This window comes from Cnephaeus nilssonii, assembly GCF_951640355.1.
Source record: "Cnephaeus nilssonii genome assembly, chromosome: 16".
NCBI classification, from domain to species: Eukaryota; Metazoa; Chordata; class Mammalia; order Chiroptera; family Vespertilionidae; genus Cnephaeus; species Cnephaeus nilssonii.
This window is the reverse complement of record NC_137087.1, coordinates 45,458,271-45,471,963: the sequence shown is the minus strand read 5'-3', so window position 1 is coordinate 45,471,963 and position 13,693 is coordinate 45,458,271. Positions and strand designations below refer to the sequence as shown.

General features: G+C 59.5%; 1 protein-coding gene across 3 annotated transcripts; it reads left to right on the top strand.

Moving 5' to 3' along the window:
* Nucleotides 1-86: 86 nt before the first annotated feature.
* Nucleotides 87-13,688, top strand: PSD (pleckstrin and Sec7 domain containing; the record flags this gene model as incomplete). 3 transcript variants are annotated; one of them, XM_079793898.1, is made up of 16 exons in its annotated part: nucleotides 87-755; nucleotides 1,027-1,129; nucleotides 1,571-1,925; nucleotides 2,658-3,098; nucleotides 4,328-4,522; nucleotides 4,690-4,770; nucleotides 4,958-5,070; nucleotides 5,675-5,733; nucleotides 5,843-5,932; nucleotides 9,555-9,598; nucleotides 11,022-11,212; nucleotides 11,303-11,373; nucleotides 11,453-11,610; nucleotides 11,783-11,927; nucleotides 12,217-12,360; nucleotides 12,811-13,688. In XM_079793898.1, the coding sequence occupies 16 exons, from the start codon at nucleotides 102-104 to the stop codon at nucleotides 13,039-13,041; spliced, it is 3,075 nt and encodes a 1,024-aa protein (XP_079650024.1). In that variant the 3' UTR covers nucleotides 13,042-13,688. The 3 variants fall into 3 exon arrangements, with proteins under 3 accessions (XP_079650024.1, XP_079650026.1, XP_079650025.1); XM_079793900.1 differs by having other exon boundaries at nucleotides 102-755; nucleotides 2,637-3,098; XM_079793899.1 differs by having other exon boundaries at nucleotides 102-755; nucleotides 1,027-1,186; nucleotides 1,586-1,925.
* Nucleotides 13,689-13,693: the final 5 nt, after the last annotated feature.

Below are 13,693 nucleotides of genomic sequence, written 5' to 3'. Positions count from 1 at the left end.
CCCTTCCTCTCTTGCAGGCCTGTCAGAAGAGCATGCTGCCCCCTCACTCCCCGCCTGGCCTCGCCATCCCTGCCCCCCCAGCCTGACCCCCGGGCCCCAGCATGGCCCAGGGTGCCATGCGCTTCTGCTCTGAAGGTGACTGTGCCATCTCCCCACCACGATGCCCACGCCGCTGGCTTCCCGAAGGTCCCGTGCCTCAGAGTCCCCCAGCCAGCATGTATGGCAGCACAGGCTCCCTGCTACGGCGGGTGGCAGGTCCAGCTCCCCGAGGCCGGGAACTGGGACGTGTGACAGCACCCTCTACACCCCTGCGTGGCCCCCCTTCACCCCGTGTTGCTCCCTCACCCTGGGCACCCTCTTCACCCACTGGGAAGCCTCCACCAGGGGCCCGGAGTTCCGTAGTCATATTCCGCTTTGTGGAGAAGGCCAGCGTGAGGCCACTGAATGGGCTACCTGCTCCCGGAGGCTTGAGTCGGAGCTGGGACCTGGGTGGGGTCTCTCCTCCCAGGCCCGCTCCAGCTCTTGGGCCTGGCGCCAACCGCAAGTTGCGGCTGGAGGCGTCCACTTCAGACCCACTCCCAGCCGGAGGAGGTTCTGCTCGGCCTGGCAGCCAGGGCCTTTTCCATGGGCCGCCAGCCCCCGCTCAGGTTGGGGCAGATGGCCTTTATTCCTCTCTCCCCAATGGGCTGGGGGGGCCCTCTGAGCACCTGGCCACACTATTCCGAGGATCTGCTGACACTGGACTCCTGAACCAGGTACGCGACCCCCCTTGGGCTCCCTGGAACCCCAGAGTCCTATGGAAGGGGCAAGACTTGGCTCCTTGGCAGTTTTGGCCCCGTGGGCTACTCGTCGAATCCTTCACTCCTATTCTAAACCTTTCTCTTGCCCTCTGGGGTTGTCCCTCTGTCTCGGCACCTCCCTCTCTGTCCCTGAGTGTTTTTCTTTGTGTTTCTATCCCATTTTCCTTTGTCTTTGTATGTCTGGCTTTATCTCTGGGTGTCTTCTATCTCTCCCTCCTTGGCTTAGGGAGACACCTGGTCCTCACCCTGGGAAGTCTCCTCTCATGCCCAGAGAATCGCTCGAGCCAAATGGGAATTCTTCTATGGCTCCTTGGCACCCCCCAGCTCAGGTAAGGCCTGGGCCTGGAGCAAGGGGAACAGGGCAGGTCCTTCACAGCAGCTGAGGCGTAGTAGGGAGTCCTCCTTTAAACCTCCCCCAGGCCTCTCCTGGGCTCCGGCATCAGCTAATGCTTCCTCAGGCCTCGGGCCTCAGTCTTCCCATATGTGCTAGGATGGAGGGGTTGGGGATGATGGCTGGGTTGGGCACCTGCAGGAAGCTGGGTAGTGGAAGGAGGGGATGGCAGGATATCAAGGATCAGTCCTTGGAGTAGAAAATGAACTCCGCTGGTACCAGGAACAAGCTGAGTTTGTGGCAGGAGGAATGGTGGTGAGATAGTGAAAGAACTTCCTGCCAACATGAGGCCGTGGGGATGATTTCCTTCCTAGAACAGGGTCAGGGCAGGAAGCTGACCTGGATTACCTCCTGACCAGGATGCCTGTGCATACTGCAGGTGCTAAGCCCCCAGAGCAGGCCCCCCCATCTCCACCTGGGGTGGGCTCAGGGCAGGGCTCTGGGGTGGCTGTGGGGCGAGCGGCCAAATACTCTGAGACGGACCTGGACACGGTGCCCCTGAGGTGCTACCGAGAGACCAACATCGATGAAGTGCTGGCTGAGCGGGAAGAGGCTGATTCAGCCATCGAGAGTCAGCCCAGCTCTGAGGGCCTGCCTGGCGCCGTCCGCCCACCTGCCCCACGTCCTGGCCCATGCCTTGGCCCTCATCCCAGCCTGAGCAGTGGCGATGAGGATGAGGCAGGCGGGGAAGAGGATGTGGACGATGAGGTGTTTGAGGCCTTGGAGGGGGCACGGTGAGTGGGGGAGAGGGAGAGGAAAGTGGCTTGCTCCTTCCCACTGGTCCAGAGGCAGAGCTGGGGTCAATGGGACTGGAATAGAGACGAGGGTGGGGTTGGGAGAGCCAGGACCAAGCTGGTGGTGCCACCAGCATGGTGTGGCAGGCGACTCTGGACAGAGGCCTGAGGCCTGGCAGAATACTGGAATGTGGGGGCCTCAGCGAGATCCCAGGAGGATAGGAAGTAACCAGGACAGAGGAGGAAAGGGGTTCTGGGGAAGAAAGGGCTGAGTGAGAGTCCAGAGGCCAGAATTAAGCCTGGGGGTGTGGGAGCATCAACCCATATCCTGGATCTTGGTGGGAGAATGGGGAGTGTGGCGGTTTCTTCTTCATCTCACACCCCACTGTAGCCTGGAGCCTCATCTTCTTCTAAGATGTTGCCAGAAATAGAAATGGGATGGCAGGAGCGGAGAGGATCAGGGAGAAGGAGGAGAAAGGGAGATTAGCAGGGAGGGAGAGAGGAAGGGGATTGGATGCTGGGGATGGGTAGGGATGGTATGCCCCAAGGCACTAAATAGCTTGAAGGGCCTGTTGTGGGGAGCCCCTATCCAAATGGCTTTTTAAAGGGGTTTGGGGGACTGTGAAAAGAAGATGATAAGCCCCTTCGTAGAGTCAGTATGAAAGTTCAATGAAATGCTGCCTGAGAGTTGTCCTCCGGGCCCCTGATCAGAGGTTTTACCTGCCCCCACAGGCCAGGCACCCAGCAGCCTCACCTGGGGCCTCTCAAGTCACCTGTGCCCTTTCTACCTGGGACCAGTCCCTCAGCTGATGGGCCTGACTCTTTCAGTTGTGTGTTTGAAGCCATCTTGGAGTCACACCGGGCCAAGGGCACCTCCTACACCAGCCTTGCCTCCCTGGAGGCCCTGGCCTCACCTGGCCCAACCCAGAGCCCCTTCTTCACCTTTGAGCTGCCTCCCCAATCCCCCATCCCCCGGCCTGATCCCCCTGTTCCCGCCCCACTTGCCCCTCTTGAACCGGATTCTGGTACCAGCTCTGCTGCTGATGGGCCTTGGACACAGAGAGGGGAGGAAGAAGAGGCAGAGGCTGCAGCCAAGCAAGCCCCAGGGAAGGAGCCCCCTAGTCCCTGCCACTCAGAGGACAGCTTTGGGCTGGGGGTGGCACCCCTGGGAAGGTGAGTGATCCCTTTGGTTTCTTAGACTCAAGGCCCCTAGGGCTCTTGGAACAGCTGTTCGCAGGGACAGAGCCTGAGTGTGAAGATGGAGTTTATATTCCTGACCCCTGATAGGCATGGTTAAGGAATGCAGATGCCCTGTTTCCCACTTGGAGGACTTTCCACTGACTGTGAGGGGGAGCCCCTTAGAGCCCCCGCCCCTTGGTCTCAAATTCAGTGACTTGAGAAACCACGATTCAGAATTGAAGGATGTCCTCTCCAGGAGGGTCCCTCCCTCCCCAGACAGAGCCTGCAACCTGCCTAGAATTCTTGTGACCTAACACCCATCCAGCCTGAAGGCTTCTTCCAAAGATGCAGCCATCAGCCTCTCCCATGGCTTCCCTCCCATGCCACCTCCCTCTCCAATCAGGAGTCTCTCACCCTTATCCAGGAAGTCCATTCATCAGTCTAACCTTTCTGCTCTCTCCTCTGCCAGCTACCCTCTCAGTCATGGAAGCCATGGCAACAGGAGGGGGTGGCCAGAGATACAGGGTTGCCTAGCAACCAGGAGTTTCCGGCCTCTGTCTCTGGGTGACAGGTGGCTTTGCAAGTAGAGCAGCTGGGGTGGGAAAGGAAGGAGAGGAGGAGACAGGAGATGAGGGGGAGCACTTTGACCCACAGTCCCCTTTACCCCAGAACCTGCTTCTTTGTGAGTAGAAGGACCAAAGAGGAGGCCCCTCTCCCTAAAGGGTGGGAGGAGGTAAGATATAGGAGTGGGAAGCTGTCCCTGTTGCCCTCAAATTTTTGACCGTCTACTGTTCTTCCCTGACAGCCTGTGTTAACCCTTGCCCATATTCTTAGAGATATAAGACTATGTTCTGAGAAGGACCAGAGTGGTGATGGGGAATCTATGTGCAACAGCAAACTTAGGGAGCTTTGTGGGGGAATGGGGAGTGTGGGGCTTTCCTCTCCGTCTCACACCCCACTGCAGCTTGTAGCCTCATCTTCTTCCTTGGGGAAGCAGCCAGAGTTCCCACAGCAGCAAAATGGATGTGGGTTAGACTTGAGGCAGGACTTCCACAGAGAGGTGGTAATGACGGAGGGAACCTGAACAATCCCTTCTGGAGAAAAGAAAATGCCTTCCCCATGTCCCAGTCTCCCCTTCTGTCATCCTGCTCTGGAGGCAGAGGAAGGATCTGGATGGCCCTGAGAACCTGCCCCATCTCTGAGCTGGTGTTCTACCCTGGCAGCGAACCACCCTTGAGCCAGCTGGTATCTGACTCAGACTCAGAGCTGGACAGCACAGAGCGGCTAGCCCTGGGAAGCACAGACACCTTGTCCAATGGGCAGAAAGCAGACCTGGAGGCTGCGCAGCGCCTAGCTAAGAGGCTATACCGGCTAGACGGCTTCAGGAAGGCTGATGTGGCCCGGCACCTGGGCAAGAAGTAAAACCACTGGGCTGGGATTGAGAAGGGGGTAGGGGGGTTGCATCCTGTGGGCAGCACCTCCACGTCCCCTCTATCTAATGCCCCCAGGTTTCTCGGTAACCCCCCCATCTGGCCCCTTGACACTCCCCCTTGAGATTCTACCTGTCTCTCTACCCTGCCCACAGCAATGACTTCAGTAAACTCGTGGCTGGAGAGTACCTCAAGTTCTTTGTCTTCACGGGCATGACTCTGGACCAAGCTCTCAGGTGGGTGTTGAGCCCTCTGAGTGCAGCCCCAGCTCTCCAGGCCTGGTGTGCGGGGCCTTCGCTATGCCTCCCCTGAACCCCTGTACCTCCCCTAAGCTGCCCTGACAGCACCCTTCCCAAGAGCCAGGGCTACCTGGTAAGGGGACCTTGGGTGGGGGTGACATGCTCCTTCTCCCCTCCTCTCCAGGGTGTTTCTGAAGGAGCTGGCCTTAATGGGTGAGACCCAGGAACGGGAGCGCGTGCTGGCCCACTTCTCCCAGAGATACTTCCAGTGCAATCCTGGAGCTCTGTCCTCCGAGGGTGAGGAGGCCAGGGACAGGGCTTTCCTGGCAAATGGGCGCTGTGTGTGTGCCTAGGAGCATGAGTATGTGTGCAGGAATGAATGAATGCACAAGCTTGCAGGCATGTGCGCATATATGTGTGCAGACAATGCTGACATGGCTGTGGAACTGTGCATGTGGGCAGGCATATTGTTAGGGTCTAGTGTGTGTTGTGAAGAGGCAGGTGACAGGTGTGTTTGCATACCATTGTCCACATATAAGTGCAAAACAGTGCTTGGCTTGCGTGGGGATTCTGTTGGGCCGCACTGGTCCACATAAGTGTGTGAGGCACACTTGTTTGTGTTTCGTGCAGAGACACAGGCATATGGGTGGTAGGGGGCAAGCAGTGGACATCCCCCAGCACCTGAGAGAGCTAGGGAGGGTGGCCTGAGAAAAGGGTGAGGTCCCTTCTAAGGGATCTGCTGGAAAGGAGAAATCTTTGCTGAGGTTTGGCTCACTAATGGGCTTCAGGACTTACAAAAGTGTGCTTGTGGGCCAAAGGGGTCCCGAAGGGGGCAGGGGATGAGCTGGAAGTCTGAGTAAGATAAGAGTCCCAGGGAGGCTGAATGTCAACTCTGCCCTAGACGGTGCGCACACGCTGACCTGCGCCCTCATGCTACTGAACACCGATCTCCATGGCCACGTGAGTGGGGTATGGCGGGAAGGAGCCGGAAAACAGGCCCTGTCCAAGACTTCAAGGCCTGGAAGGCCAAGGGCCACCCAGGTTCACAGGCCCCTGTTCCCTCCCTTAGAACATCGGGAAGCGCATGACCTGCGGAGACTTCATTGGGAACTTGGAGGGCCTCAACGAAGGCGGCGACTTCCCCAGGGAGCTGCTCAAGGTGGGGGGCGGGGCGGGGCAGGGAACAGGGAGCTGGAGGGGAGGGGTAAGGGACCTGTTGGCGGGTGCCGAGAAAGGCAAGGTGAGGGGCCCTGCCTCCAGAGCCTAGGCTCGTTCGACTCAGTCGGGGTACCGCCCCTTCCTCCTCCCCCGCCCCCCCAGCCTCACAGACAGGCTCCCCGGAACATGCGCACTGGCCGTGCAGTCCGGGCTGCGCACTGCGGGAGGAGGGGAGGCGGCTCTGAAAACCGCGTGATCTGGCGGCCCTGGACCCTGCATTTGTCTTCATTAGTGCCCCCCCTCCCGTGTTCCCTGAGGATGGGAGGGGTCCCTGCGTGGGGTGGGGGCCGCACCGGCATATCGCTTCCTCCTCCGCCTCCCTCCCACGCCCCAGGGTTCATAGTCACAAAGGTCGTCCTGTTGCCGCCACACCGGAGGCACCGGAGGGAGCGGGGCCTGAGAGGGACACAGGCTTTTCCAAGTGCTGGCGGAGTGTTAGCGCCAAACTGGGACTAGATTCTCCGCTGTGCTTCTGGCTCCTGGTGGCTGGCCTGGGCCCAGGCCCCGGAGGGGTTTGTGACCCTGGGGCTGGAAGGATGGGAGGAAGGGGGGCATCCGGCCCGTGGGTTCACTCCTCCCCCTGGTTGGTGAAGTTTCATCCCGGGAGGCCTGGACTTACTTGAAACCCCCAAGGTTGGCAAAGGGGTCACTGGGCCACCACCTAAATGTGAGTGCACAGGCGTGTCCTTGGGCTTGTCTGTGAGCTTGAGTTGTGCTGGATTTCCGAATTTGGGAATGTATCTGAGTGGGGGTGTCTGTCCATTGGGAGTCGGGGGGATGCTTGAATTGAGTTGTATATGTGTGACCTAGGGTGTGGGTGAAGCTATGGGGTTTGTCTGATTTGGGCATGTTTGTGCATTAGGGCTTAGGGTGTGTGTCTGAGTTGGGGGTGTCGTTTGTACTTTACGTGGTTGGGATGTACATCTATGAACTGGCTGTCTGATTTATGACAGGTGTCCGTGGGCAGAGGGTGTATGTTTTTACGTTAATGACTGTACATCTCGAGGTGTGCATCTGAATTTGCAGTGTCCGTGAGTTGGGGGGAATGTGAATGGGTGCATTAGGTTAGTTGAGGTGTATGTCTGTAAACTGGGGAGTGTGTACTTGAGTTGGGGTGTACACACGGGCGTGTGAGGTATGTGCGAGTCGCTGAGTGGGATGAGGCCAGTGCGATTCCAAGGCTGCCTCTGTCCTGCGCTGCCGCCTCGCCTCGCCTGGTGGCAGGTCCTGGCTTGGTAAAAAGGGCCGCCAGGAGGCGTTCCGACCTCCCTGCTCACCACCGCTCCCCCCCCCCCCCCCGCCCCCCAACTCTGACTTGCTTTGGAGGGAGTTCTAGACCCACAGGGTCCGCCCACCTCCACAGCTCCGGGCCTAGGGGCTCCCAGCGCCCCGCACCCCGTCGCCCCACAGCTGCCCGCCCCCACGCAGGGGGTGCTCACTGCCCTCCCGAGGCCCCTCCCCCGTGGCGGCGCGCGGCTGGGGGCCGCCCCTCGGTCAGACGCCTCCATTTTGCGCCGTCCCCGCCCCAGCCCTCGCCCTCCCCTCCCAGTCGGCGCCCCCCTCCCGCTTACGGAGCCGCGGAGCCGACATTGCCGCTGCCGCGCGGTCCCGCGTCGGTAGGAGCCCGGCCGGGCCCTCGCGCGGGCTGTCGGGGGGAAGCCGTCCGCGGGCCGTCCGGGGCCGGGGGCGGGCGGGGGGCATGGCCGGGGGCCGCGGCGCGCCGGCCGGGCCAGGATGATCGGCGTCAACAGCATCCACAGCAGCGCCGGGCGGCTGCGCTCGCGCTCGCTGTGCTCGGTGCGCTACGGGCGCACCCACCGCGGCGCCGAGACCCTGTGCTACGGCTGGCCGCAGCGCTCGCGCAGCCTCAAGCCCGTGCTCTACACCGACCTGGTGGTCAGCCGCCTGCAGAGCCGCAGGAAGAAAAAGGCGGTGAGGGCCTTGGGGCTGCGGCCCCCGCCAGGCTGGGGGGCGCCTTCGGGGGCTGCCGGGGCGGCGCGGCGGAGGGGGTGGCTGGAGGGAGGCACCTTGGGCAGAACGAGCAGAGGTGGGCACCGGTGGGGCCGAGGCAGGGAGCCCGGCAGGGACAGAGCCCACGGCTTGCCAGGGATGGGCATGGACGGGAGGGGGAAGAGCACAGACCCTCTGCTCAAGACGGGCACCTCAAACTAAAGGGCCTTTGGGCCTTCTAGATGGGAGCATGACTTAGGGCTCACGGACGGGGTTTAGGACTTTGGGAGGAAGATGTGGTTGGGGGCCAAAAAGGGCAGGAGATGAACTGGAAGGCTGGGGACAAGGATTGCGCGTTGGATGTCGGTGGCCACTTCAGCCCCCTGGCCAGGGAGTTGGAGAGTGAAGGTTTAGAGTCCAAGCTATGCCGGGTTTGGGCTGGGTGTGTGCCGGGGAGCTGTGTGTGCATAAGCCTGGTTGTGCTGTGTGTGGGGCGGAGGCTGTGGGGTGTACTCAGCGCCGGACAGGGTGTGCTCAGATGGGCTGTTTTGCATGGCGGTGGGCAGTGAGAGTCAGAGGTCTTGGTGTGTTGGGGGTAGGCTGTGTCCCATCACAGAGAGGGTGCCTATGTCACCACTGCACCCAGCGCACACACAAACAGCATCACACTCACACGACACACTCTTAGCCTGACACACACATGCTGGGGACACACCTATTCACAGACAGGCTGTGGGAAGCGCCCCCACAGTGGGAGGCCCTAGTGTGGACCCATGTTGCAGGCCACTCCCAAGAAGAGGGGTCTCCTATGCTACTCCTCGAGCCCATTCTCTCCTTTGACCACCACAAGGTCCCCCAGGGCAACTGTACTGAAGGAAAGTGACTGGTTTGGAAATCCACAGGGAGTTTGGGGTGTGCTGCCTTTTAAACTAATGTTCACTCCCTAGTAACATGAAGTGTGGGAGTGGGCTGGGGGCTAGGCCACCCTGGCATTTGGCTTGGTGGGGCAGTCTGGGTTGGGGATGGTTGCAGCTTGTCCTGGGGTTGGGAGCCATCAGAGTATGTTCTCATTAGCCAAGGAAGGAAGTGACAGTGAGTTCCCATTCTGGGGACTCAGTTTCCCCATATGCTCTGTGTGGTTTTAGGCTGTAAAACAGGCCCAAAGCATGGCCGTTTGGGAAAAGGAGAGCTTCTTGAAATACTATTTTCCATTTCCTCCAGAGCTGTGTTTCTCCCACCAAGGATCTGAGCAGGATGACCTCTTAACAATAACAACAACAAAGATAATATTAGCAGTTGCCATTAATTGTGCCTCAATCACACGTGAGGATACCCTGTGCTAATGGCTTTCCCTTCATCAAACACGTGGAACTGTGTTCTTCCCCATGGATACTTGCTTAAAGCAATCCAGCTAAAGCGGCAAAGCTGGGCCCGGGTCCTAGTACTCTGTTCCAGAGCCTGTGTTCTCGGCCATTACTCCCTACTGCCCTCTCCCTCAATTCTGCCTTCTCCCCTGTATGGGAGGGCGGGCTCTGAGCTCTGGCATTGGGGTACATAATGCACCTTCCTCCAGGACTGACCCACGCTGCTCTGATTTGTTCTTCCCTCCCCAGGCTTTGTACAGCTCCATCAAGAATGAGAAGTTGCAGTGGGCCATGTGAGTCCTGGGGCTGTGTGGTGGGGGTAGAGATGTGGGTGTGGGGAAGGGTCTGCCTGGAGGGGTGGAGAGAGCTGAGGCGGGCCCTGGGAGTCTTGGGGCTGTGGGGCAGGGGAGGTGGGTGAGGCCGTGCGAGGCAGTGAAGTGGCCTCACTTCCTTCTTTGGAGATGCTTGCCTGGACTTGGGGTTCTGTGTCTTGTCTCTAGCTGGGTGTTATGACAAGCTGGGTTGGGGTAAGTGGCCGTTGTCAGCTGGCCTCGGAGGAGGGTTGCAGAAGGGGAGGTCCCTTGGCAATCCTAGTGGGAAAACAGAAGTCTCTGGAGGAAGGCCCTGGGCCAATAGCATGAGAGACCCCTCTTGGGTCCTAGGGAGCCCTAAGTGTCACAGAACAAGGGACACTTTGTCTACTGTTACAGTCCCAGTGGGAACAGAGACTCAGAAGAAATCTTGGAGACTTCTTGAAGAGTCCATCTGAGGGAGAAGGTCCAGTCTTAGCCTTGGGCCCCCCAGTCTGAGGGTAGAGCCCTCATCTGAACAGTCAACAGATCACTCATATTTTCTAGGATCTGCTAAGAGTCCAGTCACTGCTCGGTTTACATGGGAGTTCCCAGTAGGTGGGAGAGAAGACCTCAGGAGGCAGAGTGTAGGACTGGGGTACAGGGAAAGCTTCTTGGAGGACTGGGACTTGGGGGGCAAGATTTGAAAGAGGGGAAACATTTGTTTGGGAAGAGAAAAAGGGAAGTTGATATTTGGGCGGCAAATATGTGCTGTCTGAAGTGAGTGTGGGGTGGGGAGACTAAGAGGAGGCAGGCTTGCTGGAGTGTGGAAGGAGAGAGTGTTGGTAGGGATGTATTATAGGCTCCATGTGGGAGGCAACAGGGAGCTTGCAGGTTGAGCTCGGAGTGACCAGACAGAATCAGTTTTCAGATGACATCTGATGGCCTGCAGATACGGGTGTAGCAGGGGACCACTAGGAAGCAGCTACTTCTGACACCATTTTGCCAACAAGCTGTGAGCTGGTGTTGGGTGTGGTTGAGACAGCTGAGTCAGACATATGTCTGTCCTGGTAGAGAAGGGAATGTGTGTGTGTGTGTGTGCAGAAATGGAGAGGATGGGGTTGGCTACATGTGAGGGGAGGAAGGAACAGATATGGTCTTACCCTTGGGGCTCTGATCTGAGGAGCCATTCTGCCTCATGGAGCCCTGATCTGAGTGGGAGACACAGCTACCCTCTAGGGAGACCTGGTTTGAGGTGGGAACCATGGTTCCAGGTGCCTCCGGTTGAGGGGAGCCACACCCTTTGAGAGCAGCCCCATGTCTACAAACACTGGAGGGGCTTTCCTGGGTGGGCAGAGGCCAGGATTGAAAGGGGGGGGGGGTATGGCATCATAGCCAGCCCTCTCTGAGGTAATCACACCTGCAGAGACGAGGAGGAGTTGAGACGCTCTCTGTCTGAGTTGGCCGACCCCAACCCCAAGGTCATCAAGAGGGTCAGCGGGGGCAGTGGCAGCGGCTCCAGCCCTTTCCTGGACCTGACTCCTGAGCCTGGGGCCGTGGTCTACAAGCACGGGGCCCTGGTGCGAAAGGTGCACGCAGACCCTGACTGCAGGAAGAGTACGTGGCCTGGTGCAAGGGTCCGGGGGAATGGAAGGGAGAGGGCCTGTCCCAGTTCTCCCGTGACCTGTTTCCTTCCCCACCCCCCAGCACCTCGGGGCAAACGGGGCTGGAAGAGCTTCCATGGGATCCTCAAGGGCATGATCCTCTACCTGCAGAAGGTTCGGGGCCAGCCCAAGGGGTGGGGGCTGGGCTGGGCCAGGCTGGGACTGTGGCCAGGACAAGATGGGCACCCTGCAGGAGGAGTACCAGCCCGGGAAGGCCCTATCGGAGGCAGAGCTTAAGAATGCCATCAGCATCCACCACGCATTGGCCACTCGCGCCAAGGACTACAGCAAGAGGCCCCATGTCTTCTACCTGCGCACAGCTGACTGGCGGGTCTTCCTCTTCCAGGCTCCGTGAGTGTCTTCCTCCTGCCCATCCCAGACCCCTGCTCTCCATTCCCATCTTGCTCCCCTCCCTCGTTCCTGGATGGATTCTTTCCTTCTAAGGCCACATCCCGAGCCAGGACTAGCACTCCTGGATTGGAATCCTGGGCTCAGGTCCCAAGTAGCTGTGCTATCTCCTCAGGAGCCTGGAGCAGATGCAGTCCTGGATCACTCGCATCAATGTGGTGGCCGCCATGTTCTCTGCACCCCCCTTCCCAGCTGCTGTTAGTTCCCAGAAGAAGTTCAGCCGCCCTCTGCTGCCCAGCGCTGCCACCCGCCTCTCCCAGGTACTCCCAGCTCTGTCCCCCTGGCCAGTGGGATGGAGTAGGGCAGGCTCAGGCCAACTGCAGTCAAGGCTGCTGGCTATGATTATGTAGATGTCCACTGCACCAGGACACTGGTCATGGGGTGGTGGGGGCGAATGGAGGCTGAAACCCAGCTGCCACTCTACTTGCCATGCTGTGAATCCAGACATAGTCGTTTGTTCATCCTAAGAAAGGGGCACCTTTTAAATGAACTTGCACAAAGGCACTGTGTGTGCTAGAGTAACCTTGACCGTGTTCCCTCTGCCTCTAGGAGGAGCAAGTGCGGACCCATGAGGCCAAGCTGAAGGCCATGGCAAGTGAGTTGCAGGAGCACCAGGCTGCCCTACTGGGCAAGAAGGCCCGGGGTAAGGAGGCCGAGGAGCAGCGGCAGAAGGAGGCCTACCTGGAGTTTGAGGTGAGCCTTCCGGCCCTGGGCACCTATGTGCCACCTGTCTCCATTAGCAGGACTTCTGTGTCCCCAGCACAGGGTCAGACTAGTGGTCCAGGGCATGGACTTTAAGGCCTTGCTTATTAATCCCCATCAGCTTTAGTTTCCTCTTCTGTGGGACAGGGAGACTGTTCTGTACTCACTAGGGTCATGAAGTGAGATGTCTGTCAAGTGCTGTTTTCCCAATTCTGTTAAGGCTCAAGAAACAATGGCTGTTACAACTGGCAATCTTGAGAGCCCATAGAGGGTCACCAGCCTACTGGGGGTCGTGTCACATCCTTGGGGGTCCAGAGTGGGCAAGAGCCTGCCATCTCCTCGCCTTCTCTGGTCTCCCTCCTTGGTCCAGACGGGGTAGAGATGGGGTGGGATGGGCAGAGGGTGGAGAGTTGGCTCACAGCCCCTGCCCCTCTGCCTCAGAAATCCCGCTATGGCACATATGCAGCACTGCTTCGGGTCAAGCTGAAGGCGGGCAGTGAAGAGCTGGACGTGGTAGAGGCAGCACTGGCCCAGGCTGGCAGCACAGAGGATGGAGTCCCCCCACCCCACTCCAGTCCCTCCCTGCAGCCCAATGTCTCCAGCCAGCCCCGGGCTCAATGTCATGGCTCGGAGCCTCGGGCACGGGCAGGCAGTGGGCGTCGGAAGCCCTGAGTTGGGGGTGAGACTGTGTGTGGGGGGGGTGCCCCCTGGGCACTGCATGACATGGCCCTGCCTGAGCCCGGGCCGGCCTCGGGTGAACCCTGAGGGCCCTTCGGCCCAGGGCCCTACCGCGCCGGACGCGGTGTCCGGGGCAGCGCAGGGCTAGGGCATGGGCCTCAGGAGCCTGGGCTTAGAGCCCCTCTGAGACCCCCCCATTTTGTGATAATGTTTTGCACTTTTTCGTACTGGGGGCTGGGGCGGGAGGGGCCAGGGCCCTGGACTTTTGATGCTTTTTTTTGGGGGGAGGGGAAGGGAGGCCTGACAACGGTTGTGCTTTCTGCTGAGACCACCCCCACCCGACACCAGCAATCCTCCTCCCTCCTGGGGCCTGGCTCAGGCAGAGGCCAGGAGTTGGGGACGCTGGTTTTCCTTCCTTCCTGAGGGCTCACCTTCTCTCTTTCCAGAGGTGGAGGCAGGGTGTCCATGCCCAGGCCCCTGTGCACAGGCTGGGGACAGCATGGCCTTGCTTTCCCTCCTTCCGTGGGCCCTGCCCTTTACACAGCCTCCATCCCCATTAAAACTGCTCTGGACTTGCTGACTGGACCTCCTTTTCTCTCTAGTGCCTAGCTTTGGGCCAGGGTAGGACATGTCACTCAAGAGCGGC